This window comes from Corvus kubaryi, unplaced genomic scaffold (genome assembly GCF_017639235.1).
Source record: "Corvus kubaryi isolate FWS band 111438036 unplaced genomic scaffold, C.kubaryi_AGA036_p1.0 split3-73, whole genome shotgun sequence".
Lineage (NCBI taxonomy): Eukaryota > Metazoa > Chordata > Aves > Passeriformes > Corvidae > Corvus > Corvus kubaryi.
Genome location: NW_024582091.1, coordinates 40,547,662 through 40,574,700, shown reverse-complemented (window position 1 = coordinate 40,574,700; position 27,039 = coordinate 40,547,662). Strand labels below are relative to the sequence as shown.

Below are 27,039 nucleotides of genomic sequence, written 5' to 3'. Positions count from 1 at the left end.
CGTGGAAGTGTTTTAGGCCAGGTTGGATGGGGCTTTGAACAACATCATCTAGTGGAAGGTGTCCCTGTCCCTGGCAGGGCATTTGGAATTAGACGACCTTTTAAGGTCCTTTCCAAACCAGACGATTTTGAGTGCATCAAACAAAAATAAAAAAATAAAGTCAGAATGACTTTTTGGGAACTCACCGATGGTGCTCAGCAGGCGACGCTGATTCCCGAAGGTGGCCAAGGGCGGCTCAGTACTTGCATGTGAGCGGACGCGGTGGCACCGGGCGGCGGGTGGGTGCCGGAGGCCCGCAGGAGCCGGCGGCCGCCTCGGGGGGCCACGGGGCAGCCCGCACGGGAGGAGGCCGCTCCTGCCTCACCCAGCGCCGCGCTCCCCTGTGTCAATAGACCGGCATGGATTGCAGGAACCTGCTAAATATTGATTCTGCTAAGGTTTGGGATTAAAGTTAATTTAAATAGTACGTGTAAAGAGTTTTATGAATTGATTTCAAATGACAAAGAAGTATTGAAAAAGCATTAAACCGAAGTGCAATTTTAAACAATAAATTTAAGCTCATGGTAATTGAATTACGTGTTTGCAGGTGGAAGGGCAGGCCGGGGCGAAACACACTCTGTGCTGCTGAAAACAGGGGAAGCATTCTGGAAGTAAAATTGCTGTCCTGAGTGCAGAGGGGCTGCGTGCGGGAGGGCAGCTCGCCCCAGGCTGTCCCACACAAACCTGCGAGGCCGCTGCCGCCGCCGAGGGGACGGGGCTGCTGAGGGGGCGGCCTTCAGGGAGCCCGGCGGGGCCAGGGCGTCCGGGCTGCCGGGGCCGGCTCTGCCGAGCTGGGGGGCGTGGAGGAGGGAAAGCAGCGGGACACGAGAGGCAGCTGTGGCGCAGGAGGAGGGGCGGAGAGTGGCCAGCAAGTCGAGAGAGATGATCGTCTCTCTCCACTCTGGTGAGACCCTGCCTGGCGTACTGCATCCAGCTCTGTGGTCCCCAGCACAGGAAAGGCGTGGGCCTGTTGGAGTGAGTTCAGAGGAGGGACACCAACATGATCAGAGGGCTGGAGCACCTCTCCTGTGAGGAAAAGTGGAGAGAGTTGGCGCTGTTCAGACTGGAGAAGAAAAGGTCCTGGGGAGACCTTATAGAAGCCTGCCAGTACCTAAAGGGGACTGGAGACTGGAGAGCTGGAGAGAGACTTTTATGAGGGTGTTTAGTGATAGGACAGGGGGAAATGGCTTTAAGCTGAAAGAGAACAGGTTCAGATTGGATATAAGGAAGAAATTCTTTACTGTGACGGTGGTGAGGCACCAGAGCAGGTTGCCCAGAGAAGCTGAGGGTTCCCCGTGACTGAAAGGGTTTCCAGCCCAGGCTGGATGGGGCTTTGAGCAACCTGGTTTAATGGGAGGTGTCCCTGACTATGGCAGTGGGTTGGAACTAGCTGATATTTAAGGTCCCCTCCAACCCAAACCATCCTATGAGAACAAGGCCAAAAGGATCTCAGTCCCCCAGAGAATGAGTTTCAATGTATCAGACTGGGAGGAGCTCTAGGTGTTTTCCTCCATGTATCATCATTTCCCACCAAACTGACTACAAAATAATTAAAAATTGAAACAAAAACTGTTGGGAACAACCCTCTCTCCCACAACCACTTCTGCTCCAAGGCAAATGAGTGCTGCTGGTGGAAATGTCAAATTCATATAAATGAGGGCTTTATTGGCTTCCTTACATGCCTGTTCAGTGATGGCACTGCTGCCCAGAACTGTATCCATGACCTTTGGGTGGTGCAACACCTTTGTGATGGATTGGTCGCCTGTTGGTTGTCCCCCTATCCAAACAGAAGGCAAATGAGAAGCCTTTCTTGTGTTCTTTTAGTAGAATGTATAGTTTCATAAATAGCAGCTCCAGACATTAAAAACTAAGCAAACAGTGCAGATCAGACTGCCTGTTAGAGGAATTTAAGAGCATTTAAGTGTCCTTGGATAATGATTTATCAGTATACTTTGTTGTTTCCTTTCAGCATGAGTTTATTACTCCAGGACTACATCCTCTGCCTGTACCTGGGGCAAGAAGCTGTGCTGCTTTTTGTGAGACCAGGCTGAAGGTCCAGTGCATGCCCACCCTCCCTTACACTAGATTTTTAGATGCTCTGGGAGGTATATCAAATCTACTGGCTCCTGGAGAGTTTGGAGCCAGCAACAAATCACTGTCTGTTGTATAATGGGTGAATAACTCTGTGAGTGTATGGTCATAGCAGCTGTCAAAATGTTCTGGGTGGAAAAACGAGCACACCAAACACCTGAATGCATTAAGTGCTTAATCTAGCCTTGGCTAGGTTAGAAACAGTACCCTAGAGCTGCTGTGTTTGCAGGGAGCTAATAACTTGTAGGAGGTGCAGGCCAGGAACGGTAACCTCCTCAGGTAAGGCCACAGCCTTGCATGTACACAGCTCCAGCTGAAGATAAAACAAGCTAATGAAATGAGGTCAAAAGTCTCCTGCTTAAAAGAAGGTGTTTAATGAATATGATCTGCACATACTGCTTTATTTTCTTCCTTATGCTTCCTTATGCTATACTAGTCAGTGTTTTGGTTCTGTGAGTAGCCTTTCTTAGACAAGATACACATGTTGTGGAAGGTTGGCATGTTCTAGGCTGATAAAAATGCATGAGCCACTTGAGGTACTGAATGAGCTGGTGTTACGGAGGCCATAATATTATTTTCACAGGGTACATTGGTCATACATCTAAGTGCTTTTGAACAGGCAGCTTTATTGATATTTAAAGCAAACTCTCCTTACTCAAAAGATCCTATGTAATAGAAAAGCTGAGGAAGTTATAGTAGCTGACTGGAAAGGTTGGTTATTAATGCTTACTGTAACTAACATGCCCGTCTTTTGAAGGTGTAGAATGTCAAATGTGTAACTCTTTTCTCTTCTTTACCTGTCCTTGGCAGATCTCGACCACCTCTGCCCTGTTAAGGTTGGGAGCCCATCGTAGTCACTTTTCTCTGCAGGGTAAGAACCTTTGGGAGATGCTATGTCTCAAGAACTGGTGACTCAATTTACACAATGAAGAAATCCCTCTGTATACTACAAGGTATCAATAACAGACAAACCCTAGGCTATTCAGTTATTTAAAAAAATCAGGACTCTGTATTTGGTACTAATGCATAGGGGAAAGGAAGGAAGCAATGTGAGAGGTTTAGGGACTAAATATTAGGAAAAAAAGAAGGAACAAAAAAGAACAACTTCTCCTTCACTGTGAGACATATGCCAGTGAAACATGCATGACTATACAAAATGGGTGGAAATACACTTTTATTTTTTAGGTGAGCTCATGATATTGGTAACAACTTGTTGTTACAAGTCTGTCTTCCCTAACTGCATCTAAAATACATAGTGGTAGTTCTGCAGATGAAGCCTTGTGCTTAAATCTCAGTATTTCTCAGTTATTGTGTTTCATTATGTACAGAGTTTCATCTTTCATATTAAAAAACCAAAAAAAGAATCTTCTAGAAGGAGTCCACTGTAAGCTTTAGCAGTAGTGATAAACCCAGTGGAACATTGTTTCTTTCCAAATTCTCTTAGAGCAAAAGAAGTTTAATAGTTGATTTTGCAATTTTGTGTTATAATTTGATGGTAAAACATGTACTAGATTTAGCTATTTTTCTTCTCAGTTGCAGATGCATATGTAGAACTGGTAGGCAAATTACCACATATAAAGTAGAATTGCATCATGGAGTACTCTAAGCTTTTTCTAGCATGTGTTTTTCATGTTAGGTAAATGTATGTTTATTTATATTATCATGCCTTCTTCTGGCATGATAATACATCAACTTGCATTTTAAAATTGCTCTATAATGGAGTAGAAGTCAGAATGTTTGTCCTTCAGGAGTCTCTTTGCAGACCTGAATAAACATTGTAGAGATTCCCGAGCCATTAGGGATTTGCTCTGCTGGCTAGGCAATTCCACTGCATCACCCTTTCAATGTAAATAACTATGCTTAATTAATGGAAATGCAATATATACTAAGTAATGACAGAACAAGTAAATTAACAAATGCAGGGAAAGATGTGCTCTGTCGAGGGCATCAGATGAGGATCTTGCTACTTCATTAGTTTAGGCCAGTTAAAACAAATGTGAAGTATAAACCTACACTTTTTAATACTGTACAACAGCATTGCAATGAAATACATTTTAGCTTGTGTTAGAATTAGTAATTAGAAGAACAAAATGAGTCGTTTAGGCATGTGACTGGCTGTATTTGGTATGCACTCCAGAACAGCTGTCTCCTGTATCCACAGCTACTGACACTCACAGAAAGGATGGCCAGACTTTGCAAACCCATTTCTGACAGTGCACAAATAAACAACTGGAGGTGGATTCAACAATGCAGACAGTTATTAATTCTTCCCCATTCCTGCTGTCTTGAGGATTTGAAAGGTAAATGCAATTAAGTAAAACTTGAATTTACCAGTCTACACTTGGAGGCTCATCTTTTCCTTCCCTTGCTCCCACTAAAAATGTATTTTTGATTCCACTGTATTTATACCAGCCACCAATGAAATTACAAATTCCCCTAGCTTGGTTTAATTGTTTTTTTGTAATGACATAGAGTAAGGGACATAGGAAACTTTTCTTTCAGCTTTGTGTTCTGCTTCTCTTTTTCCAAATGACCATGCCTTTTCACCCTTAATTTTCCTCTCCTTTCTTCACGCTCAGTAATCCTTAAAATATGGGGGACGGATGGAAAGGAATTTGCCATGGGGAACTGTAAGATTTCATGAGAAAACAATTGGGGAGAACCCTCAAATGTCACAAATTATCCTGAGGAAAATTAAAGTGGCATGAGGCCATGTTCTAGATCTCTGAATTCCACTTTGCTACAAGAGTGGTACCTGCCTTTTAGGTTTACTGCTGCTTTTTTTTCCATTTTCTCCTCTTTTTCCACCTGCAGTTACTTGTTCATGACTTGGAAAATAAACTCTTTGCAGCAGGGACTGCTTTGTGGTTCTGTCTGTGAGCATGGTTTTCACATATTTGATATTACTGGGTTGGAGGTGATAGAAGTCATCTTTCTCTGGAGTACTCTGACCCAGAATTTCAGACTGCTCCTAGTTGTAAGCCCAAAAAGCCTGACTTCTGTGGTAGTGTTATTGCAGTGTTTGGATGACAGGTGTGTATTATTTCTTACGTACATCAGCACTACTGCCTGCAGAGTAAGGAACCTACTCACAGATTCCTGAAAGGTGAACTCACTGTGTGCCACCTCAGTTCAGTTTCAAGTTGGCTTGAGCCCCTGCACTGTATGAATGCTTACAATCCTCTCTGTTCTGTGGGGGAGAACAGTAGAGGTGATGGTAATTTTTTTTCTTTCAGTTACACCTCTTTATTACTAAGAGGTATTTCTGTATTATTCATAAAATAAGAAATGTAGCCTGCATTGCACTGTAAAAGTGTTGTATAGGAATCATTAACGTGTAACACATGTACGTGCTTTTCCTACAGTATTTCTTTAATGAAGTACATGTTTCTTCTAGATGTATCCATGCCAACAAGACAATGGTCTCACGGTAGTGATGGCACAGATTGTGGTGTGAAACAACAAAAGAAGATGGAAGAGAAAGTGCCTAGGCTTTTGAACACAGATTTTTCTTTTCCATCTTTCATTTTTGGTAGTTGAAAACATGGAGTTTCTGAGCAGGATATTTTTGTATGTTGGTTTTTTGTGGGTTTTCTTAAAGAATAGTGTAGGAAGTTATGTTAACAAGAAACAAAACCATTTTTTCCTGTCAAAGGGGATAGGCATTTAATTCCTGAAGTGATTCTAAAGGTCAGTAAAGATAAATTAACACTCTTTCGATCTGCAAGAAATTAATTGCTTGGGTCTGCCATAGAACCAGGTAGGTTTATATATACATATATATATATATATATATACACACAGTTAGTTAGTCAAATATTCGTGGCTGAGTAGTGCCTAAAATGCTAATTGGCTGCTTTCCCTTAAATAACTCAAATAGTCCATCCTGTTAGTACTACTCTGAGCTTCACTACAGTGATCACATCAGCATAAAAATGTAGAATTTGCTTCTGAAACTGAAAGCTAAAATACCTCTTATAAGAACAATACCAACAGCAGCTCAGGCGTGGTCAGGACTCAGTAAGAACATGCTAAGTGCACAAGTTCCATGAGCAGGTTGTCTCCAAAGGTTTAAGAGAACATTGTGGGAAAGATGGAATCATATGAAGACGAGAGGGAACTGGAGTTCTTACGTGTCACCTTACTTCTGACAAATGTGCTGCAATACTAACCAGTGACTTAGATTGTTTACTCTTACTGTAACAGAATAAAATCATGTTCAGGAAGAGTCTGTACTGTTCACACTGCTGTGTTTCCTCAGCTAGTTCTTGGCCCAGCTGGAAAACTGGCAGGAAATGCCACATACATATGGACATTATGTGGCTGGCTGGGTGTTTTTTTCCCCCATGTTGTTTAAGCAGGCTCGGAGCAGTCTTGAAGAGCATTAACGTGCTGCCTCTGACAGCTGAGAGTGTTTTGCCACAGGTGTAGTTTTCCCCAGAGGACTCTGGGTCTGAATGCTGAAGAGAGAAGAGAATAGATGTCCTTTGTTGTCCTTGATCAGAAAGGGGTGCGTAGCACTCAGGAGAGGGTTTATTTAACAGCTTCCTTGCTTGCATCCATGGGGTGGTATCAAGCAGTAAAACATTACTAAGAAATAAGTTTAGCAGGGCATTCTACTTCCACACTGCCCAGCAATAAGCTGTAAAAATCATCCCTGAAATATGCCTCCTTCTGTGATGAAGAGTTACAACCAGGTTATAATTCACCAGACACTTCTAAAAGCAGTGATATGCAAGAGGAAGACAGACCACTGCAGCAGATGATGTAGGAGTAGAGAGATTATTGAGTAAGAGAAGCTAGAAGGAGAAATTACTTCTCATGACACTAGGGAAGCACGTTTCAAACTTGGCTTATAATTTTATGTACTTCACCTGTCTCTGAAATTCTCTTACATATATTAATGTTATAGCAATCTATATGAACAAAGTGGGCAGTATGCCAAAGGGGGTTGTAATTTTCAAGTACCTCCGTATTGTTATTGGAGAGGGGAGGAGGATATCCACTACCAGTGTAATTATGTGGCAATTCCAGGGAAATTGATTATTATTAGCTTTTTATGATCACACTAACAAAGTCAATGATCCAAGATAAAATAGCAAAAATTAGTGCTTGAACAATATTCAGCAACAAGGTATCACCAGGTGAGAGTGGACGTATCTGAAACCAGGTAATTCCTGAAAGGCAAATGGCCATCTCCCACCAATTATAACGATGGATGCGCTCTATTAAAGCCTGATCCACTTTATGGGGAACTCCCAGCATGAGAGGCCACGTAAGTATGCAATGACACATACAGTATCGAGAAGTGGGTGGGTGTTTATTCTAAATACCCACATCACTGGGGTATTTGCACCTTTAACCAACAGAGAGAATTAGAGGTAGTGAATACAGATCAATTTCTTCCAGTTGGTTATTGCTTTAACAAAATCTTTTGTCACTTTTTCTAACATCTGTCTTCAGTCCCCCAAACACAGCACGGAGACTGGGTACCTGCATAGTCACAACTATCACTTGTTAGCCGTGTCTTCCCCTTTGAGGCTTCGTGGTTTTATATATAGTAATTAAAAACACTTCTCCAGGATGTGAGAAGGCTTTTCTAAAAGGAGAGCAAGTTGCTGCAATACAAGAGCATAATATTTTTGAAGGTCATAATAATATAGGGGAACGAGAATAATCATTATTGCTCTTTCTTGTAATTAGTTTGCTTTCCGATATCCCACACTGTAACTAGAACATTATTCAAGAACACCCATCACAGTGCTTAACAAGATTTAATGTACATTTATTCTTAACATGTGGAACATATAAAGATTTTATACTGAATAAATGAAATTCATTAAGCCAGAGGAAAAGGAGGAATTTACATCAAGTTTTTTCTTTTTTAACTACATTATCTTGAAATACAAATGCAGATTCTTGTCACTGAAAAATCTTTGAAGCTGTGTTTCTTCCTTTTTTTTTTCCTGTATATATTTTTTGTCTGTAGACTGGTAACCATTTTCTTAAATCAATCCATACGTAACCATTTCCACACCTTGATTTATAAAGCAAATTGTGATCGGCTGCTCTCCCGAAATAGAGCATGACTTTATACATACAGAAACTTGTACATTACCCTCAGTTGTTGGTTTTCTGTGTTGGGTTTTTCCTTTTTTCTCTTTTTTTTTATTATTTTTTGGAGATATGGCCCAAATGAAAGAAAAAAATAATTCTACTATCACTTTGTAGATACCACATCATGAAAAAGAAACTAAAAACTTTGTACTAAAAAAAAAAAAAATAAAATGAGGGTATGTTTCATGTACAACTTCTATATACATCACGGCCCTTAGGCAATAAGAAAATATTTTAAAAAATGATTAAAGGAATTGTGAAGAACTGTCATTGTGGAAGGTCAAAAAAAAAAAACCAGATGTAGACAAGACAGTTCTGGTGAGGAAGCAATTGATGTTTGACTTCAGGTTTTGTTTAAAAATCTTTTAACTTGACTTGTTTTGTTTTGCTCCTAGCCTAATGTAACCATTTCTCCTGAGGAGAAATCAGTATCATTTTGGATTCTGACTACTGACTGACACCCTCCTTGATCCCCTATACCTACATCACTAGAATCTTCTATTGCACAGAGCTTTTGGTGATGGTATACAAGTTTTTTTTTATTTTTTCCTTATCTGAAAAAAAAAAACACACAGGAACTTGGTATGTTGGTTATTTTTCACCTTTTTGTTTCAAAGTGGTGAGATTTTTCTTCCCCATCATACAATGGTTTGCCATAACATTTTTTTTAAAAAGTCACTAGTTCGCTTCCCAAAAAATATGCAATACAAACATGGAAAAGAACATTGAAAAGGATAATCTATGGAAAAAAAAAAGTGTGACCTTTGAATGTACTAGACAGCAACTTTGGTTAAAAAAAATAAAATAAAAAGATGTACTTATACACATAGACAGCAAATATTAATTTCATAACTGTTCAAATTAATAATTTCTTTAATTCCCAATTGGTAAATAGTGAATGGGGCAGAGGAGCAAAGATTCTTTTTTTTCCTTCTTCCTACGTTGGATAAACAAGAACAGAAAACAGCCAGTTATATGTGACCCTCTAATCTCCACTCACACATGCTTGGCTTCTCACTTATGTCATAACTGCCCAATCTGAAAAAGTACATCACAGATGACAGATGCAACCAGAGAGTTCAGGACAGCAGATATTGAGATATCCAGCAAACGACCCTCGTGCAAAAGGAACTCGGAGCGGTTCTCGTCCACTCTCGCCATGGCCAGCAAGGCCTTGGCTGCCCTGCACATCATGTCTACGCTAGGCGGCTCCAGAGGCGGAGGCTGCATGTGCATGAGGTTATGCTGGCTCTGCTGGTACTGGGCCATAGTGACCCCATCCTCCAGGAAGCTTATCAAGTTTCCGATGCTTCCCTTCTGCACAGCTATTGCCCTTGCTGCTAATGTGTCCCCCTGGGCAAGGTTCGATAGGAGCGCCATGGACATTTCTCGGCAGACCGGGTTTTTGCGGTCCCCAACGTACCTAACTAAAGTAGCGTAGAGTTTCTCCTGACGGCTGAATGGGGGGGTGGCCAAGATAAGGTCCACATTATTGTCCTGGATACTGAGCTTACACAGGGTCTCCAGCACAAGTCTCTGAGGCGAAAGAACTGAGTTGGGCCCCACGGTTGGAAAAGGATCCTGTGCCTCTGCAGACGGGCACACCATCCAGTGCAGCAAGCCATCCAAAATTGGCAAACAGATGCTTTCCGTGTAAGCAGACAAGTCTAGCTGCCCAGAAATGTTGGCTAATGTGACCAATGTATTATCCCTCAAGACCTCGAGGCAGTCCCACCACCACTCATCCTTGCTGCAGGCCACCCCTTTGTCCTCCTCTTCCTCTTTCTCGTAAGTCTGCGGCGCTCGCTTTCTTTCTGGATGCTCGTGGTGAAGAAGGATCAACTTTCCCAGGATCAGCACCAAGCCTGGATGTTTGGACATTTCGGTGTCATTGCCAGGCACAAAAGACAAGCTACGGACAATATTTGACACACAGATGCAGCGTTTGGCCAAGGAGTCTTGCCAGTGACTTATGGTGCATAGAGGAGTCTCATCCCGGCTCCTTGGCTCATCCTCTAGCAGTTTAATATTCCGGTGGCTTTTGGCTTGATGGATCCCAAAGGGAAATTTACTGCTCTCTGTTTGGGAACCAGAGTTTGAGTCTTCAGGTAATGCTCCTGGCCGAGCTGAGAGGACATCATCAATGGTTGCTGTTATACTCTTTTCTTGTTGCTCCTCAGATTCACTTTTCCCCTCGAGGTCCTTCTTTTTGCTTGGAGAGTTCAAGGGAGGAGGGGCTTTCCTGCGTGGTGGAATCTCCATCTTGCTTTCAAAGTGAGTCTGGATATGCTCAGTTGTGTCACCACCACCAAGCTGCCAGTGGAGAAGTCCACTATCAAATTCCTGAACGCGTCCAAGTTTGTCAGATCGGTCAACAACAAATAGATTATTTTTCTTTACAATCTTTATTGGCAGCTTGTCAAATTTACTGGCTTGTTTTGGCCTCTCACTTGGATCAGCAATGGCACCAGGAGTGGAAAAAACAATGCTCTTTTCTTCTCCTTCTACCTTTTCATCCTCCCCCTCCTCCTCCTCTTCATCAAAATAGTCAATACATTCGTCATTCTCATCTTTTCCAGTATCCTCTGCCAAGGACTGACTATCATCTTTCTTGGCTACTTTGTGATCAAGTGCTTTGTGGCCTGGATCTCCCACTTCATATTCCATAAGGATTCCAAAAATGTCAATCAGGCATTTTCTAAAATATTCTACTAAAAGCTCAAGAAATCCAGACAACTGAGGGGAGAAGAAAGAAAGAACATAAAAATCACGTAAATATTTTTGTCTGCATGAGATTTTATTAGGAACACTGATGCATATATGTGTGAATATTTCCCTCATACTGCTGTGGACTTGTGGCTAGGTCCTGCATGGCAGAAGTTAATCAAAAGAAATTCTTCTAGAGTCTGTCCAAACAGTATATAATGTCAAACTATCACAGTTCCATTTGCTTCAACTGTAACAGCTATGAGAAGTACAGAACTTTATTAATATCTCCTTTAAGCCATAGCAGACATCTGGCTTAGCTGTTCTGTCCCCTTGGAAGTTCCTATTACTCTTCATTTTTTGTACAGAGTACTGAAGTTCCTAACTTGGCTGTTTTTTCTCATTTGTACTTTTATTAGATATCTAAAGTTTGCAATTCTTCCTTTCCTCCTTTGTCTCTGAAACCAACTGTCATGTAGGAACCTGCAGTTTAGGTGTCTAGAACTGATGTCCTAGATTAGTATGTCATCTCTGTTGGAATAGATCCATTTTTTGTCTGGCAATAGTTAAAAATTGTTATTGGAGCCTGGTGCTGTAAGTCACCCTTCAGAAACAGTTTTCATTTAGGTTTAATCTTCTTAATTAACTTGTAATCACTTTCTTATGGAAAGGCAGTAGTTGGACTTGGTATTAATTTATGCTCAGTGGCTTTATTATTAAAAATTCTTTGTTGTTATGATGCATTCAGCCCGATTGTCTGGATTTTAATGTGGTTTTTTTTCTTTTTGTGGGCTAATAGGTTTTCAGTGAAATGTAGCCTTTTGTCTGTTCTGTATTCTCATATGATTGCCAGCTCCTCAAAGAACCACGGACAAACTGATGCTTATCAGAACCGCAGGAGTTACCAGGCATCATATGGTCCTGGCTGCCACTGGAAACAGAGTCCAAGGCAAATGTAACAAAAGAATGTCTATATTTACAATATGCATGGTATTCTGTGCAATTTGCATAGGGTGCATTAACACAATTTCTGACAGAGTTCAGAGGAGGTTCACCTCATTTAACTTCAAACACCCACACTAGTCACACACCCAACCTAATTGTCTTGATTCCTTTTATAATCAATGGTCTTTTACAGGCCATTTCTAGGGTATGATTCATCTGACCTATTTTAGATCTCTTCTTCTGGGTGAGATAAATCATGCTATAGATATCCCTAATTCCAAAGTTAGGTGGGATGTAATGTACCATTTGTGTCTGTATTTAAAAAAAAAGAAGTCATTATATTTAAAAAATGATGAGTTACACTATTAGTAACCAAGGAATGAATGGAGGAGAGAAACTGAATATTTAATTTGTACAAATTTTAGATGATGTAAATTATCAGCATGCCATCTATTACTACCACCTAACAGCCAAATGATTAGAGCAGAGCTGAAAAATGCTGGGAGGCAGTGAGGCAAACCCACACTGTTAAATCCTGTGTTGCCTGCATCCTACAGATAGACAGTGGATTTTAGCCTTTAAATTGTCAATTTGGTATTCCTGGAAAAATGAAATTCCCTGGAAGAAGAAACCAAACAGAAAATAAGCAATTAAATAAAGTCCCACAGTCTCACATGGAAGTATGGAATAGGACAAGTTGTCATCAAAAGACAGCCTTCAAATCAGTTTAACATAGTTTTGCAAAGTCTTTTATGGAAACACAGATTAAGAAAGATTACTAACATACTGCTGTTTTGAGGGATTATACTACCATGTGTGTGAATTTACACACTAGTTTTTTGGCAGTGCTAAAACTCTTATATTCCTACATGCTCCTTTCTACAAGAAACATCCTTCTTTCAGGCTTCTTAATTTCCTCTATGTGACCTATATCTGTCTCTCACAATCTCAATCACAAGTGCAAGTTTTGCAATATTAAAATTTCTGTTAATTAGAATAAATTGGAAAGGCCAGCAGCATTTTTGTAGGTGTCTTATTTCACTTTTCTTTCCCTGCAAAGTTGAGAAGTATACTGCTTTCCCACCTACCTGAGAGAGGTTGAAAGTAGCAACAGTGCTGTCATCATACAGAAGAATATTAATAGTGTCTAGCGCCCAGGTACTTTCAGCCAAAAGACCAGATTTAAGAGACATCATCACTCTCCAGGCCTCAGGAGTTACTGGAGAAAGAAAAAGGGAGAAGTAAAACAGAATTAGTGCATCCAGATTGTTAATGAGTTCTGAAAGAGTAAACTGTGACATTCTGAGGATGCAAATTTAAATTAAATAGTTACTGGTTAAGACCCTATTTTCACTGCTTAGTTCTGTTCAGTTTTCTGTAACTGCTGCTAAGCCTTAGTGCTGGAGAATATCCTAACAGGGACATTCTTCCTGACTCTGCTGAACCTGAAATAATTGTACAAACTTAAAGAACTTGACTAACCCAATTCATCAGTAAACCAAGGTAGAATACTCTGTCAGGACTGTGGAAATCAGAAATATGAGAACTTGAATGGATGAAATGTAACCAGAATTTAAGATAAGAAGATACTTGGGGATCTTAAGAAGCAGGGGAGAAACAAACAGGACAAATACTATGGAATGATTAAATGGACCATTCAAGGAAAGCAGAGACTGCAACTACACAGCAGAACAGCATGAGCTTCCACGGAACAAAAACATGGAAAGCTTTGCTAAGCTAAATGTTGTATTGGTAATTTAACAGACATTCTGAAGGACCTTTCAACACAGCTCATTTTGAAATCTAAGGCAAGCTTCATTTTTAATGCATTTGTGGAGACCTCAGGTCTCCATATAAAATATTGCTTTCATTTCATGTCAGATTGTCTGGGATGAGTTTTACCTATCATCCCCACTGATGCACATGTTATCACATTTTTATTGAAAACAATCACATTACAGTCACCAAAGTTCCCTATTTGTCAAGAGTGTCTTAAAATGTGAAAAAAAAAAAAAAAATCAGACTCAAAGTGCCTTTCCTCACAATTTATATTGGTACTTAGGTTTTGGTTTGATGCTTACCAATATCTTTTGAGGTAATCTTTCGTCTTGGTTTTAAGACTGGTTGGGATGCTTCTACAGAGCCTGGGGGGAAGGTAATCTCTCGCCTAATCGGTGGTGGTTGGGGTGGAGGTCCTGTGACCTGTGACACTGGAACTGTGGGTATAACCTTTTGCATCTTCATGGAGGGTAGGAAAGGAGACTTGCTTGGAGACATACGGTTTTCCAAAGAGCGCTGGAAGGATGCTGGACTTGGAGCTCTAGAGATGTGGTTTGGCATAGAGGGTGGTGTCTGGTAGGATGACTGAGGAGGTCTAGTGATAGGCTGCATGGAGGCTGAGGATGACATATAAGAAGGCTGCCGTTGGTTGACATGAGAAGGCCACTGACTCTCGTGGTTTATCCTCTGGTCAGGTACCATCATATCATCAGTGCGATTCATCCCTGGATACGGAGGAGCCTGTGCAGGGCCTCCTGGACCTTGCCTGTTCTGGTAAGGGTAAGGCATATCATTTCGTGTTGGCCACATGTTCTGCTGAGGACCTTCACTGGAGGATGACGATTGCATAGGGCCACCAATCATCTGGGGAGGTATTCCATGCTGCTGCATTTGTCCTGGGCCCTGCATCCTCTCCCTGTTGTATGGATATGGATACTGTCCCTGCATGGGCCTCCTGTCAGGCCCTGTGTAAGCGTTGCTGTACTGGTTATACATTTCCTGCTGCTGGTTGCCATACTGCATGTTATACATATCCCCTTCATGGCGTTTGGCTGGAGGCCCATACATGCCATCCATGTGTCTCTTGTAGTTCTGAAAGAAAATTTTGGAAAGATGTGTCACTTTTACTCCATACACAGTACAAATATACTGGATGAAAGCTCATTCAAAAAGCCAAAGGGACTTAGTTCTAGAGGGATCGTGCTGACTCTGGAGTCAGGCATACAGCACTATGGTTAGGCTTGATCCAGTGCTTTCTTTTTAAGCCTCTATTTTGCTGTGCTTATAACTGAATACTAAAAGGAAACTTATCCTTGGGCTAAATTTTCTTATGCTTGCTCTAATTTTCTCCCTTTCCCTTTCCTTCCCCATCTGTCAGATTAAATTCCACTGGTCATTTCAGACATGCATGAAAAGGCAACATTCCTCACCAACTAAAATATTTTCACTTCTTTTTTATGCTTAGTCTACTAGGAAGAAAAATCTTAAAAAAAATTCAAAACCACCCAGTGAATCTTTTCAAGAGACAAGCACTGAATAAACTCTTAAAGTAACAAGATATGCTGCAAGCATGCATGTCTAAAACACTGAATCTTACAATATGACACAGACTACACACAGTGTATTTATTAATAGAAGAAAATATTCTGCCGCATTTGATACTCTGCGTAATTCCCGGGAATAGAGTCCTCTTTGGGCAACTGTCCTCTTCCCAAATCATCCTAATCATATTTATTTTACTGCGAGATTATTACAGCAAATGGTCACATCCAAGTGTTCTGTTCTAGTTTATGCAGGGTCTTACCCTGCTGTTCAGTAATGAATTAAGCAATGTAACTAACAGCTGCCACCTATGGTTTATTCCCTCTTTGTTTCTCACCCTCTCAAGTGGGGAATGTTGTGTGAGGGAAGCTGTTTTACCTTGGGGAGAGCTGAGTGGTTTTTAAACCACACAAGGTTGTATGTATTTATGTTTAAGATGGCAGAACAAAAAAAAAGACATGTTGCTCTTTGAGGGGAAGGTGGTAAGGTTTGCAGCAGTCCTTAGTTCCTGTGGGAGTTTGTTCCACAGTTCAAACCACACTGAAAGCTCTGAAGCAAAAAATGTGAATTAAATGGGTGATTTTTGAATATATGATCTATGGCAAATTCAAAGTTACAGCTCCCCCGGAAACTCAGTAGCTCAATAGCATGGTACAATGTATACTAATGTACTAGAGTTAAGATCAGATAAAATTCTCTCTGTATTCAATATGGGAAAGTTAAAACAGCACTGGGATTCATAAAGTCATCTTCCAACTTTGGTGCACATAAAACCACAACTACTGTATTGTATAAAAGTATTTTTTTTTAAACTTGCTATAGAGCTTTCTGGTTATCTGAGAAATACCTATTTCCAGCCTTACATGAACTATTTGCTGTACTAAATTCCACCCTCGGGGCCAATTTATACATTAAGAAATGACTTGGCAGTTGCCACACCTAAGAAGGTCGTGTTCATTTTGCCACAGTGACTCAGTGCTTACAGCAGACACTTGGGAATGAAGCATGTGCCTTTTCAGAAGCACTCCAGCACCCTGGAACATGCAGTGCCAACATGCCCAGTGGTCCCCAGTGCAGAGGACAGTGATGCAGCTGAGCTCCTCCCTCCTGTGGACAGGCTCAGCAGGAGACTGAGACTGCACAACGTGTCTCTCTCTCCACTGAGATGTGGAATTCTGAGACCTCACAGAGGACAAAAAGCCACCAGCACAGGTCACCTGCTGTGTAATAGCTCTTGCGATGTAAGCATTCATACAGGAACTGAAAAACCTGGCTCCAAGTGTTTCATTAGCCCCAGGAGTTCATGCTCCAATCACCTTTGCAGGTCATTCCCTAGTCTTCGGGTTGCAGATAAAGCTTTGAAAGGGTCATTTTTCACATTCCTTCTGTACCACTACAGAGTAAGATTTAGGAAATTGTAAATAAGCTACTGGCAACAGAATCTCTAGCTAAATGAAGAAGTGGAATCCTCCGGGGATGGGAGGGAGAGGCTGAGGCCAGTCAGGATCCTTGTCCTTCATTCTCCACTGCTTTTCTGCATTAATGCATTTTGTATTCAAGAATCACTGTACAAAATACACAAACAGCACTAAGGACAGGGCTAAATACATTTTCACAAATTCTAGCTGTCTCCTTGCTTAAATGAACATGTAGTTAATATATTCCCTGCACATGTTAGCATGGAATATCATAAACTGTTCTGTTATGTATCTTTGCAATTTCCCCACTAAATCACCTGGACTGCTAGCATATGCTCGTCACAAAAAACAACAAAACACTTTTTCGATTATGCCACTTTTGAGATGTTACGAACCAAAGAGATAAACAAGAAATTCTGAAATTTAAATTTATATATGTTTTTAGTACAGTGCAATCTAAGATTTCTTTTGGTTTCTCCCCACAGCACTCCCAACCCCTGACCCCAATTTCCTAGTGAAACTCCTTCCCCAGCTGAAAAGAATTGTCTGAAATTGGCTCAAAACTAGTTTACATTTTAGTTCTCTTACAATAAGGAAATGCTTTCTATTCTGGAAGCTAACTTCGAGTATTGTATGACTAGAACTGAATTAGTAACATGCAGAATGAAACTGATCCTGTTGAAGTCAGTGGAGTTTTGCTATTGTCTTCTAAGGTGGGATTTTGCTCACAAGGTATTAATCATACATGTAACAAAAAATATCTTATTAATTAATATAATTTGTACTTTTGACTTATAAGAGCTGGGGAGACTGCAATGTAAAAATGCTTAAACTAGTTTTAACACCAATAACATTCTCTCTTCTCTCTTACGTATTTGTACCATATTATTACTAGAGGCATCATGTGGGAAGTGCTCTGATCTATATTAAAGATAGGTATCTCATATGACCCACCACAGCACGGAAGAGAATTGAGAGTGCTGCACATTTTATTTTGTTCAGTTCTCTGTTGGGTTCACTTGGCTGCATGACATTAAGTTAAGGCCCTTGAACCTGCCATCCAAGCCGCTTTTCTATTTGTTCCTGGAATTAAGGCAACATCACATCACTTGTCCATGCTTCATACTTTTCCAGTCTGCTGGTTATTAACTTGGGACAATCACTTGATGCACATCCAAAGCCACAGAACATCTGTTAGAATTTACATCTTCCAGTGTAATGAACACATTTTCCTACAGCTGCACATACACTGCTTATCCATACAGGCTGTGACTTTGACCAGAACTACAGTGCTCCTCTGTGCCAGAAGACATACACTGTATAAACAAATTTTTGAATGTATACAGAATTCTGGGGTGAATTTTATTAAACAAATGTTATGAACATAGCCATTTTCCCCTCTACTACCTGCTGCTGTGGATACATTCCAGGTTGATGCCCTCCATATGGCGGCTGTCCTGAGGGAGGTCCTTGTCCTGGATACTGCTGCCCATATGGTTCATGCCTAAAATAAAGCATTCAAATCAACACTTAGAGCTGCTGGAGTTTTTAAGCCACCAAGAAAAGTAAAGTCTTCATAAAATCTTGCACCTGAAGGTATCTGCCATCTGGAAACAAGGTGAAGGTACAGTCTGGTATGGTCCTGAGCCTGAGGTAGCAAGCTCTGCTGGAGCTTTTAGTGGGAGGAAGGAGGTAAAGTAGATAGGAGAAAGAAGGAGCAGTGAAGGTACAGCAGAGAGGTTTAGGGGGAGCAGTCAGGAATGGGAAGAGGGTATGGTCAGCAAAGAAGTTAGAAAGGCAGTTGCAGATGGGGAGCCCATCCTTGGTGGAAAAGTATCTGTTGCACAGATCAAAGGTTGCAAGTAAAAATTCTTGTGTTTTAGAATGCCAACCTAATAGCAAGCTACTTTCTGGATTATTTAAGAATATATCAATTTAAAGTGAGTAAAAAGAGTACTCATAATTTTGCTAATGTTCATGTAATTTTTAATTAAAGCTACATAATGAAGCATACACATAAGAGACAAAGTTGTGTTGCACTGGAAACTTACCTGTGGCCTTTAAGACCTCTGAGGAGCACTACAGTGTAACTGCAATATTTTTAGCACATCTGAATGAAATTTAGGTTGCTGAAATCAAGTACTTGGGAAGCATTAAGATTGATAAATAACACTGTACTGCAGGCTAATATGTCAGTAATTCCTCTCTGTACACTACCAGTGAGAACACATCAACAATTACAGGGTAATTATGGAAGTAATGTATCAGGGAGCGTCACAGAAACAGAGGACTGGGGAACCTGACATGTTAAAAGAACTAATGGGACCTCATTTTCCAAAAGCATAGAAAATGAACTTTTTTTTTTGAGAGATGACAAGAGAGAAAGCAAAAGCAATTCCCTATCTCCTAAAATTATGACATGGATGGAGAGAAATTATGCAATGCCAGTTAAAAGAACAATGTAAATGAGGGGAGTTGTCTGTAGCTGTCCAAGATTACATGCAGTAAGACAAAATTCAGCAAAAGTACACATATGTTATACGTAAGGGAAGACTTTCTAAATGTTCGGTTTGTTAGCCACAGGATAACCACAAGCCAGGTGAAGTTGTGGAAGCTTCAGAAGTGGTGTCATTTAATGCTGTTCTGGAGAACTTGGGCCTGTGAACTATGTTCTAGTCCAGTGCTGACCAGCAGATACACAAGGCAGGACGTACACTCCTTTTCTAACATCTCTGATTCTACTACTACACAAAGTCAACTGACTCACACAAGCCTCTGCTCCCCTACAAGAAACTGAACCAACGGTAAAGCCTGAACAAGAACAAGCAAAACAGAAGTAACACACCAAGAGGCCACATGCTCTGTCTATGTGCTCTCACAGAGGCTGCTAGCACTTGTTAGCTGGTTACTGTGGGTATTACAAACAGAGAAATCGGTGTTCACCTTTGCTGGCCAGGGTAACGATTAGGAGAGTACATGCTTGGGTCACTGTTTGAAGGCACCATGTTGCTTTGACCAGGTGGTGCCATACTGCCTTCAGGACCCAGCCCATGATCCGACCTAAAAAATGACAAAGGAAACCTCATTCTGTAAAAAGTACTTCTTTTCCAAAATTGTCAACAAAATAAAATAAATCATGCCCCTTCAAGAAAACACTCTCTTGACTTAACACCTTCCACTGGAGCTCTTACTCTCACCAACTCCCCAGCAATGTGACCGATTGAACAGCATGATTATATTCGTTTTACTTGACACATCTGCTGCTTAAAACTACTGACTGAAAACTACTCTGCCCTTACACCTTAAAGACCCACACTGCACCACTCTGTCTACCATCAGAAAACAAAAAGAGAAGCTAAGTACACAGCTTAATGAAAGTAAAAGCAGGAATATGGCCAGAGCAGCAAAACCTGCAAGAATACTTAATATAATCTAAACATTCCCAAAACATTCTGCTTGCTCTACCAATGCTTAGACATCAGTGATCTTACAGATTTTTTTTTTTCCAAAGCCTTTCCCCAGATAAACAAAAGAGGACCAAATATATTTTGTGTACTTCACTGAAGGACAAACTTACGAGAATCCTGTTGGACACATAGCAAGACTGATGCTGCTACAGCTCTGACAACAGACTCCAGACTCTCCAAAGGCAATTGACTAACAGACCACAGATCAGACACATTTAGACTGTGCATTTTGTTTTTCATAAAAACCCAACCAGCAACTGTTTAGGTGAAAACATGGCCAGGAGACCAACTCAAGTGCTACTTTATGCCATCACAGCCCAGTCCAGCTGCCAGCTGAAGGCAGCTGTCAAAGACACCCATGAGATGATCTGCTGAAGCCTGAGTGACTTCTAAGGTGTGACAATTCCTCCTTATTAATTTCTGTGAACAGCTAGACTCAGTCATCACCAGTGGTTTGACTCCCAGTGATTTAGTTAAGATGTTGTAGGAAATGTAGGCTGCTATGTTCTCTGCAAAGTGCAATGAGAAAATGAGAAGGAAGAGAGAGGATCATTTTCACTAATGGGCTTTGCTTTTTCCTAAAGATTGACTCACCTCCTGTCGTAGCCACTTCCATAAGAGAACTGCTGTCGCTGGCTCATGCTCATGTTGGACATTGCTCCAGATGGACTCTGGTTATACATATCTTGTATTCCACTGTTAGGCATTTGTCCAGGGGTCATGAAAGGCTCATTGCTTCCAGGCACTGCAACAGTCAGGGAAATTAAATTTATTATTCTGGGTGTTTCAGGATCTCTTTCTATTCAATGAAGTATTTTAGGAGAATGTTCAGATCCCTAACACTGCCAAGGAGAATTAGCTGGTGTCTGACAAACTCTCTGGGGTCTGATGGGAACACATGAAGCACCACCACTACCAAGATGATGGGTATAATATTAAGGAGCTGCAAGTGAGGAAAGAAATCTTCTCCTATGGAACTGAGATATCAGGTACCAGGCAGCTGCTTCCCTCTGGTCTTCACACCTGAACTTACTCTTGTTCTTTTCACCCCAAACAATGCTAAATATGAATGCAAACATAAGCCTTACAAAACAGATGAAAGCAAATCTGCTAGTTTGACCTACAAAGCTGTCATAATCAAACTTTTATTTCCCCCCATAAAACTCTCATACACAGATATACAATAATATTGTTATGGACAGGATACTATATCCTAATGTAGCTTCTCAAGCAGGATGGGCATATTCTATGGGTCCAACAATAGGCACTATTATCAGATATAAATCACCAAGCAAATAGAAGAGACTCCAGCCTTTAGTCCCTCACAGTAGATACTGAACAGAGATATTTCTGTTTTGACAGGATGAAGTGAAATGTATGACAAAGTACAATACACCCACTTTATCTCACATGGATATAAAACCTAAAGTGAATCTAAAGGAGAGAGAGTTTTCCCTTCCTTCATCTGTGTTATATGTTAGTGTCCACAGTCCAGGCAAAAGGATTTAAAAGAAAGGCCTTAAAAAAAAAATCACATCTGACTATCTCTTTTAAAGCATCTCCCCACTTCATCACATCTCTCTCCTCAGTTTCTGAACCTCTTCTTGCCATATCTCCCTTTTGCTCTCTTTCAGTTTACACTTCATCTCCTCCACCTGCTCTTCTCTTTACAGCCATTGTAAGCCCTGCTTATGTTCTTTCCTCCCACTTTCCTATATACAAGACATGCAAGATTGATTCATTTTAAGCTCATTTTACAATATCCACAAAACCAGCTGTAGGTTAAGTACCCAAAAGGACCAGAGTCAGTTTTGACATTCATTTTAAATTTTGCTTTCTAAAAATAAGCAAACTTTGAGTGTGTTTATTGCCTTTTGTCAGGGGCTGCCCAAGTAAAAAAAAATTAGCTTTAGTATTCTGAAAAATATGTAAACTGAGACAGAGAGCATTAGGAGACTTGCTCAGTTTCACACGGTGAATTCCCAGATCAGTCCTACTACAACCAGGCATGTTGCTTCACCACTTCACATTCTAACAGTGAAGTCCAGCACTTGATTTGCAGAGAGGCTAACCAACCTCAAGAAATATAAAATCTAACCCTATGATTAATGCCATTTCCCGAAATGCATTCCTACAAGCATTTTTAGGATTCTGTTAATTCCAAAATAAAGGGTGTGACTCTGAGCAGGGAAAATATGAACAGACCAGAGACACAACTGCACTGCACCTCTCTTTTTGCTACAAGGACACCAATGGCAGAATCATTAAAGTGAAAAAGCTCATTCTGACTACAACATCTTGTTTACCTAAGACACAGGGAAGAACACATAAGCTCCCACATAGAAAATACCTTTTCTCATTCCACCGAAAGGATCTTTATTCGGCTCATATGGCATCCTTCCCATCATATCTGGCATGTTTATTCCCTGCTGGTATGGTGCATTTGGTGTCATGGAGTTTCGCTTTGGGAATGCTGAATCACTTACATCAGAAAAGGGATCATGCACACTGACCGCGCTGTTTCTAGCAGATTAAGAAAAAAGAAACATTATCATCATCGTGTATTCGTAAGAACTGTGAAAACAGCCTAGACTACAATACAACTAGCTCACCGTGCTGAGGCAGTGATCAGTGCAGGATATATCCAAGGAAGATGCAAAAATGACTTTCACAATGGACAATCATTAAAAAGAATCTACCACTTTTTCCCCAAGCTTCTTTGTCTACTTACCTTCGAGATCAGGATTTTTCATCTAATTCTATTGTTTGTGCATTCCTGCTATTCATATAAAAGTCTAAACCTTCCTGAAATTTCACTAAGCTGTTTTGCTCTTTTTTACCTAGTGAAAGAAAACTCAATCTGAATTGAAGATGATTAAAAAAGGTTCTTGCTATCCTTTCTGCAGCATTACAGATGGATTAAAAAAGGACCTAAGTAAATTAAGTTTGGAGTGACTCTGTACCCAGTTCAGAACTCAGTTGTGTTCCTGCTGAAGTCATAAAGAACTGTTTTGCTGGACTCCAGTGGACTAAGGCTCCTTAACAAATGGTGAGAAGGCTTCACTTCAGATTAAGCCAGTCTGTGTGACTCAAAGAGCACAGTTGAATCCTCTGCTATCTCAACCACTGTTATCGTATACGCTTTTCATAATTTGAATTTAAGTAACACCTTAAAACCATGTCTCTCCTTCCTGAGCATGACTGGATCTGTTGACCAGAGGTGTACAGGATAAGCGAGGAAAGGAAGGTTGTGGTTTTAAGTTGGTGCTGTTGGGTTCCACCTTCCTCCCCACTACTGACATATTCGCATGCACCTCTTTGCACTGGTGCTTGTCTGATCCTTCTCTGGTGCTTACAAAGCTAATGGACCTCCTACTCCTTCCTCCCTTACCCTCTCTCTCCTCCAAAAATAAATAATATTCTGCCACTTTTCAGCCTCTGACTGGTTCACCACAGAATTACATGAGTGCCTGTGCAGCTAGGAAAGACTGGATTAAACTGCTGCAGAACTAGAGCCCAATGAAAAATGAAGCAAAGCCTTTTTCATACCTGCCACCCTGCATAGGTGTCATCTGTCCATGAGGTGTGGATGCTGGTGTTGGGGGCTTCAGATCGCCTGGCACTTCTGTCATGGAATTACTACCAGTGGACTGTGGAGTCTGTGGGCCTTGCAAGGAACCAGAATTAGCTGAGAAATTTAAAAAAAAGTAATTATTGAAAGGTAGCAGCCAAATTCCTGTGGAAATAATAATCATCAAGGAAAGGAAATGGTTCTTTCCTCCAGAAGCCTGGGTATACCTTAATCCATCTCAGTACTTTATAACTTCCCCAAAATCCTCTGAGATCAGGATATGCTGTGTAGTAATAGCCATCATCTTTCCTAGAACCATGAATTTAATCTGCTGCCTGAAGCAACATGAATAGCAATCATCCAGATGAAGGATCATTTAAATCAGAGGTCAGAGATACAAAGTTAATTGTCTGTAGTTTACAACAGAATAAACGAAGGTTGTTCTTTGGCATAGCTCCTTATAATCACTATCACAACACATATGCTTATAAGAAATATAAGAAATAAATAAGATGGTATTTAAGAAATATACAAGGCAATCTGGGATCAAGAAGAAAAAAACAACTGAAAGTAGAATTTGAACAGGAGGCTACAGCTAACACTCCTAAAAGAATTGTAAAAATAGAAATGGACATCTTAACAAAATGTTAGTTAGGGTCAGTCATGGTAAAGCGTATGTAACAAGACCAGGTCAAATCTGCAAAGCATCAGTTTAATCTGCAAAAACTTATTTGTTGAGATCTCAGAAAGCAATAGAGTATCTACACTAGTGTCCTCCTTAATGGAGGTAAATAGCTTGATATTCTTGCTATGACAAACGTAGAAGAGCATTTTACTGTTGTGTTCTGAGCAGCAATAAGGGCATTAAATGAATACATCAGATAAGCTAATGGTAAAATACATCCAGACCAGTCTTCTAGAGTAGACACCAAAGCTATATTTTCATATGACTACTGAACAGAAACATGCCTTGAGCCCAAAACTCTGACATAGTAGTTTTATAATTTAGAAGGTGGTAAGTGAGGATTAGTAACAACATCTAAGCCTTGGATCTGACAGGTCTTGCAGCAGAAATTCTGTGGACGAAGAACTTGTAGGATTCAAGTCTTTAGATGCAACTGGGAAAAAAAATACCAACAGAAAAAATTCACAAATCCAACACACTGAGTAGGACATGGATTTGGCTTGAGAGGTCCTTCTTTTTTATGAACTGTCATGTAAGTATTTTATTTCACCTGCCTATCTACATTCAACAACCAATTAACAAAACTTTATAAATTACTGTTAGAGGGAAAGTTGGAACAAGCAGTATGGGTTTTTCTTCTGCGTATGAAAGAGAGTAGTTTATAATTGACTCAGAATCCTAGAACACATCATCCTGACAGGCAGAGCTTGTTTTTAACTGAAGAACACCTTTTTTATATGTGTTTCATTTATATCTGTAACACATGCTCCCCTATCTGGAAATCAGTCTCAGTAGCAAGTGCATATGTAAAATCCACATTGTGTGGACCACATTGTTCTTGTCCTCAGCTTTCTGAGGCATTTTTGAATTATGCTTACATAGTAATGAAGTGCAAAAAAAAGTTTAGGAAAAGCTCTCTGACTGCATTAGTACAGTAACAAGAACATTTGCAACAACTAATGCTACAGTTAACTGAAGGCTTTAATGCTATAATAAAACAAAAAATCATCATATTCACATAAAATGAGCTCTTTGTATATATGACCCCTGGGCAGGTCAAGATCATTCTTCTGCCCTTGAGCTTTAAACACAATTCTAGATTCTTCTAAAAAGCTTGAAAGCATTTCTGAGTTATGCCACAGATTGTCACATATCATCTTGCTATATTAGAAACGTGTAAGTAAACATCTTAGTGTACCCATATACTTACTGTAAATTCGGATATTGCCTAACCCTGCATATTTCTCTTATGGTGGGCTATTAAGCAGCAATTAAGCTTTTCCCTATCCTACCTGAGCAAGAGCTTAATTCATATCTCAAGCAAATCTAAAGGAAAAAAGTAAAAGATTTTTCAGTATTTATGGGCTGCAGGAGTGCAGAATTATTGATAACAATGTGTTTTATATCATATTATATAAAGAAATGTTTAAAAGAAAAAAGAAGACACCCAATGAGAAGCTACAAGTCCAATTTCTATCTTCTGGCTGGCAGTTATAAGGTTGGTTATTTTTCCTCAAGCCTCTTTCTAAATGACTGGTTATAAACAACGGAAAAAATGGAAGGCAAATGCTGTCATGAGAAGTGCAAAGTTTCTGGTACTGCTTTTTTAATACACTTTGCCCTTGACCTCCAAGTGTTTCAATCTCTGGATTAGGACACACACCATCTACCAAGAAGAGCTTGTATTTCCTATTTCACCTTAAATTTTACATTTGCTGGGCTGCACTCTGAAATTTTTACATCTATTTCGCAGGGATTTTATTATGTTAGATGTTTGATTGTGGACATCCTGAAATAGAAACAGTATCTTTTAGAGTGCTTCATAAGCTTCAGTATTAAAGCAAATTCTAAGAAGGAAGACAAACAACAATGTTCTTTTAGGAAAAGTGATCTCTGCTTACATGATTCTGCAGCTATCTTGGGGATGTCCAGGAAAAAAACCTGTGGGTTCATAGCTACTGAATTCCTCACCTCCCATCCACATCTAAGCAACATTTGTCTTTCAAGCATTGTAACAGATTTGTAAGAATATGCTTTTCACAATAGAAAATACATCAAAACTTAAATACAACTGACATCTTTGTCAGTGAGAAGGTGAGGTCTTCCACAGTTTGCTGTGGAAGCATGTGTTTGTAACACATGATAGCATGCATTATTCTCTGCAGCATGGAACTATTGTACTGGCATGGCTTTTGCCTTGCAAAGCTGGCATGGCTTTCAGGAAAGACCCTTTATTTACCAGAGAAGAAATATGCAGCTAAAAAAAGATATAAAACCTTTCTCTTGCCAGCAATTTTTTTCCCTTTGGGAAAAAAAAAAAGAAAGAAAAGGAAAGAAGAATGCAACCTCTTGAAACTCCATTAATGTGAGGCCTGACATGCTCTCTAGGATATCCCTACCTTTTGCCAGAAGCTACAAATGTATACTCTAAAGTAAACAATGGAAAGGTTACTGAAGGTTAAGTACATTCTCATACTTCAGAGTGAACAGCCAGCCACCACGCTGGGAAGATAATTTACACAGCACAAACCCAGCGCCCCAGTTAGGCTGGACTGGGGGCCGCTGGCTGCTGCAGGGCCCCCCGGGCAGGCGTGGATGCAGGCACGGGGCACCTCCGCCTGTCCCCCCAGCCACCCCTCCCAAGCCCTGGCCCATCCATCTTCAGTGGGGATTCCCTGG

The 27,039-nt window shown here is 40.4% G+C and overlaps 1 protein-coding gene across 1 annotated transcript in view; it reads right to left on the bottom strand.

Annotated features, from left to right (window-relative positions):
* Positions 1 to 7,894: 7,894 nt before the first annotated feature.
* The window catches only part of ARID1B (AT-rich interaction domain 1B), a 38,130-nt gene continuing 18,985 nt past the window's right edge, over positions 7,895 to 27,039 (bottom strand). Inside the window, exons 3-11 of the mRNA XM_042016662.1 lie at positions 26,891 to 27,035; positions 23,654 to 23,912; positions 22,455 to 22,627; positions 20,699 to 20,849; positions 19,581 to 19,697; positions 18,045 to 18,141; positions 13,980 to 14,769; positions 12,987 to 13,117; positions 7,895 to 10,983 (exon numbers count right to left, since the gene is read on the bottom strand). Coding sequence (XP_041872596.1) covers positions 9,271 to 10,983; positions 12,987 to 13,117; positions 13,980 to 14,769; positions 18,045 to 18,141; positions 19,581 to 19,697; positions 20,699 to 20,849; positions 22,455 to 22,627; positions 23,654 to 23,912; positions 26,891 to 27,035 — 3,576 coding nt within the window. The 3' untranslated portion in view covers positions 7,895 to 9,270. The remainder of the gene's footprint in view (positions 10,984 to 12,986; positions 13,118 to 13,979; positions 14,770 to 18,044; positions 18,142 to 19,580; positions 19,698 to 20,698; positions 20,850 to 22,454; positions 22,628 to 23,653; positions 23,913 to 26,890; positions 27,036 to 27,039) is intronic.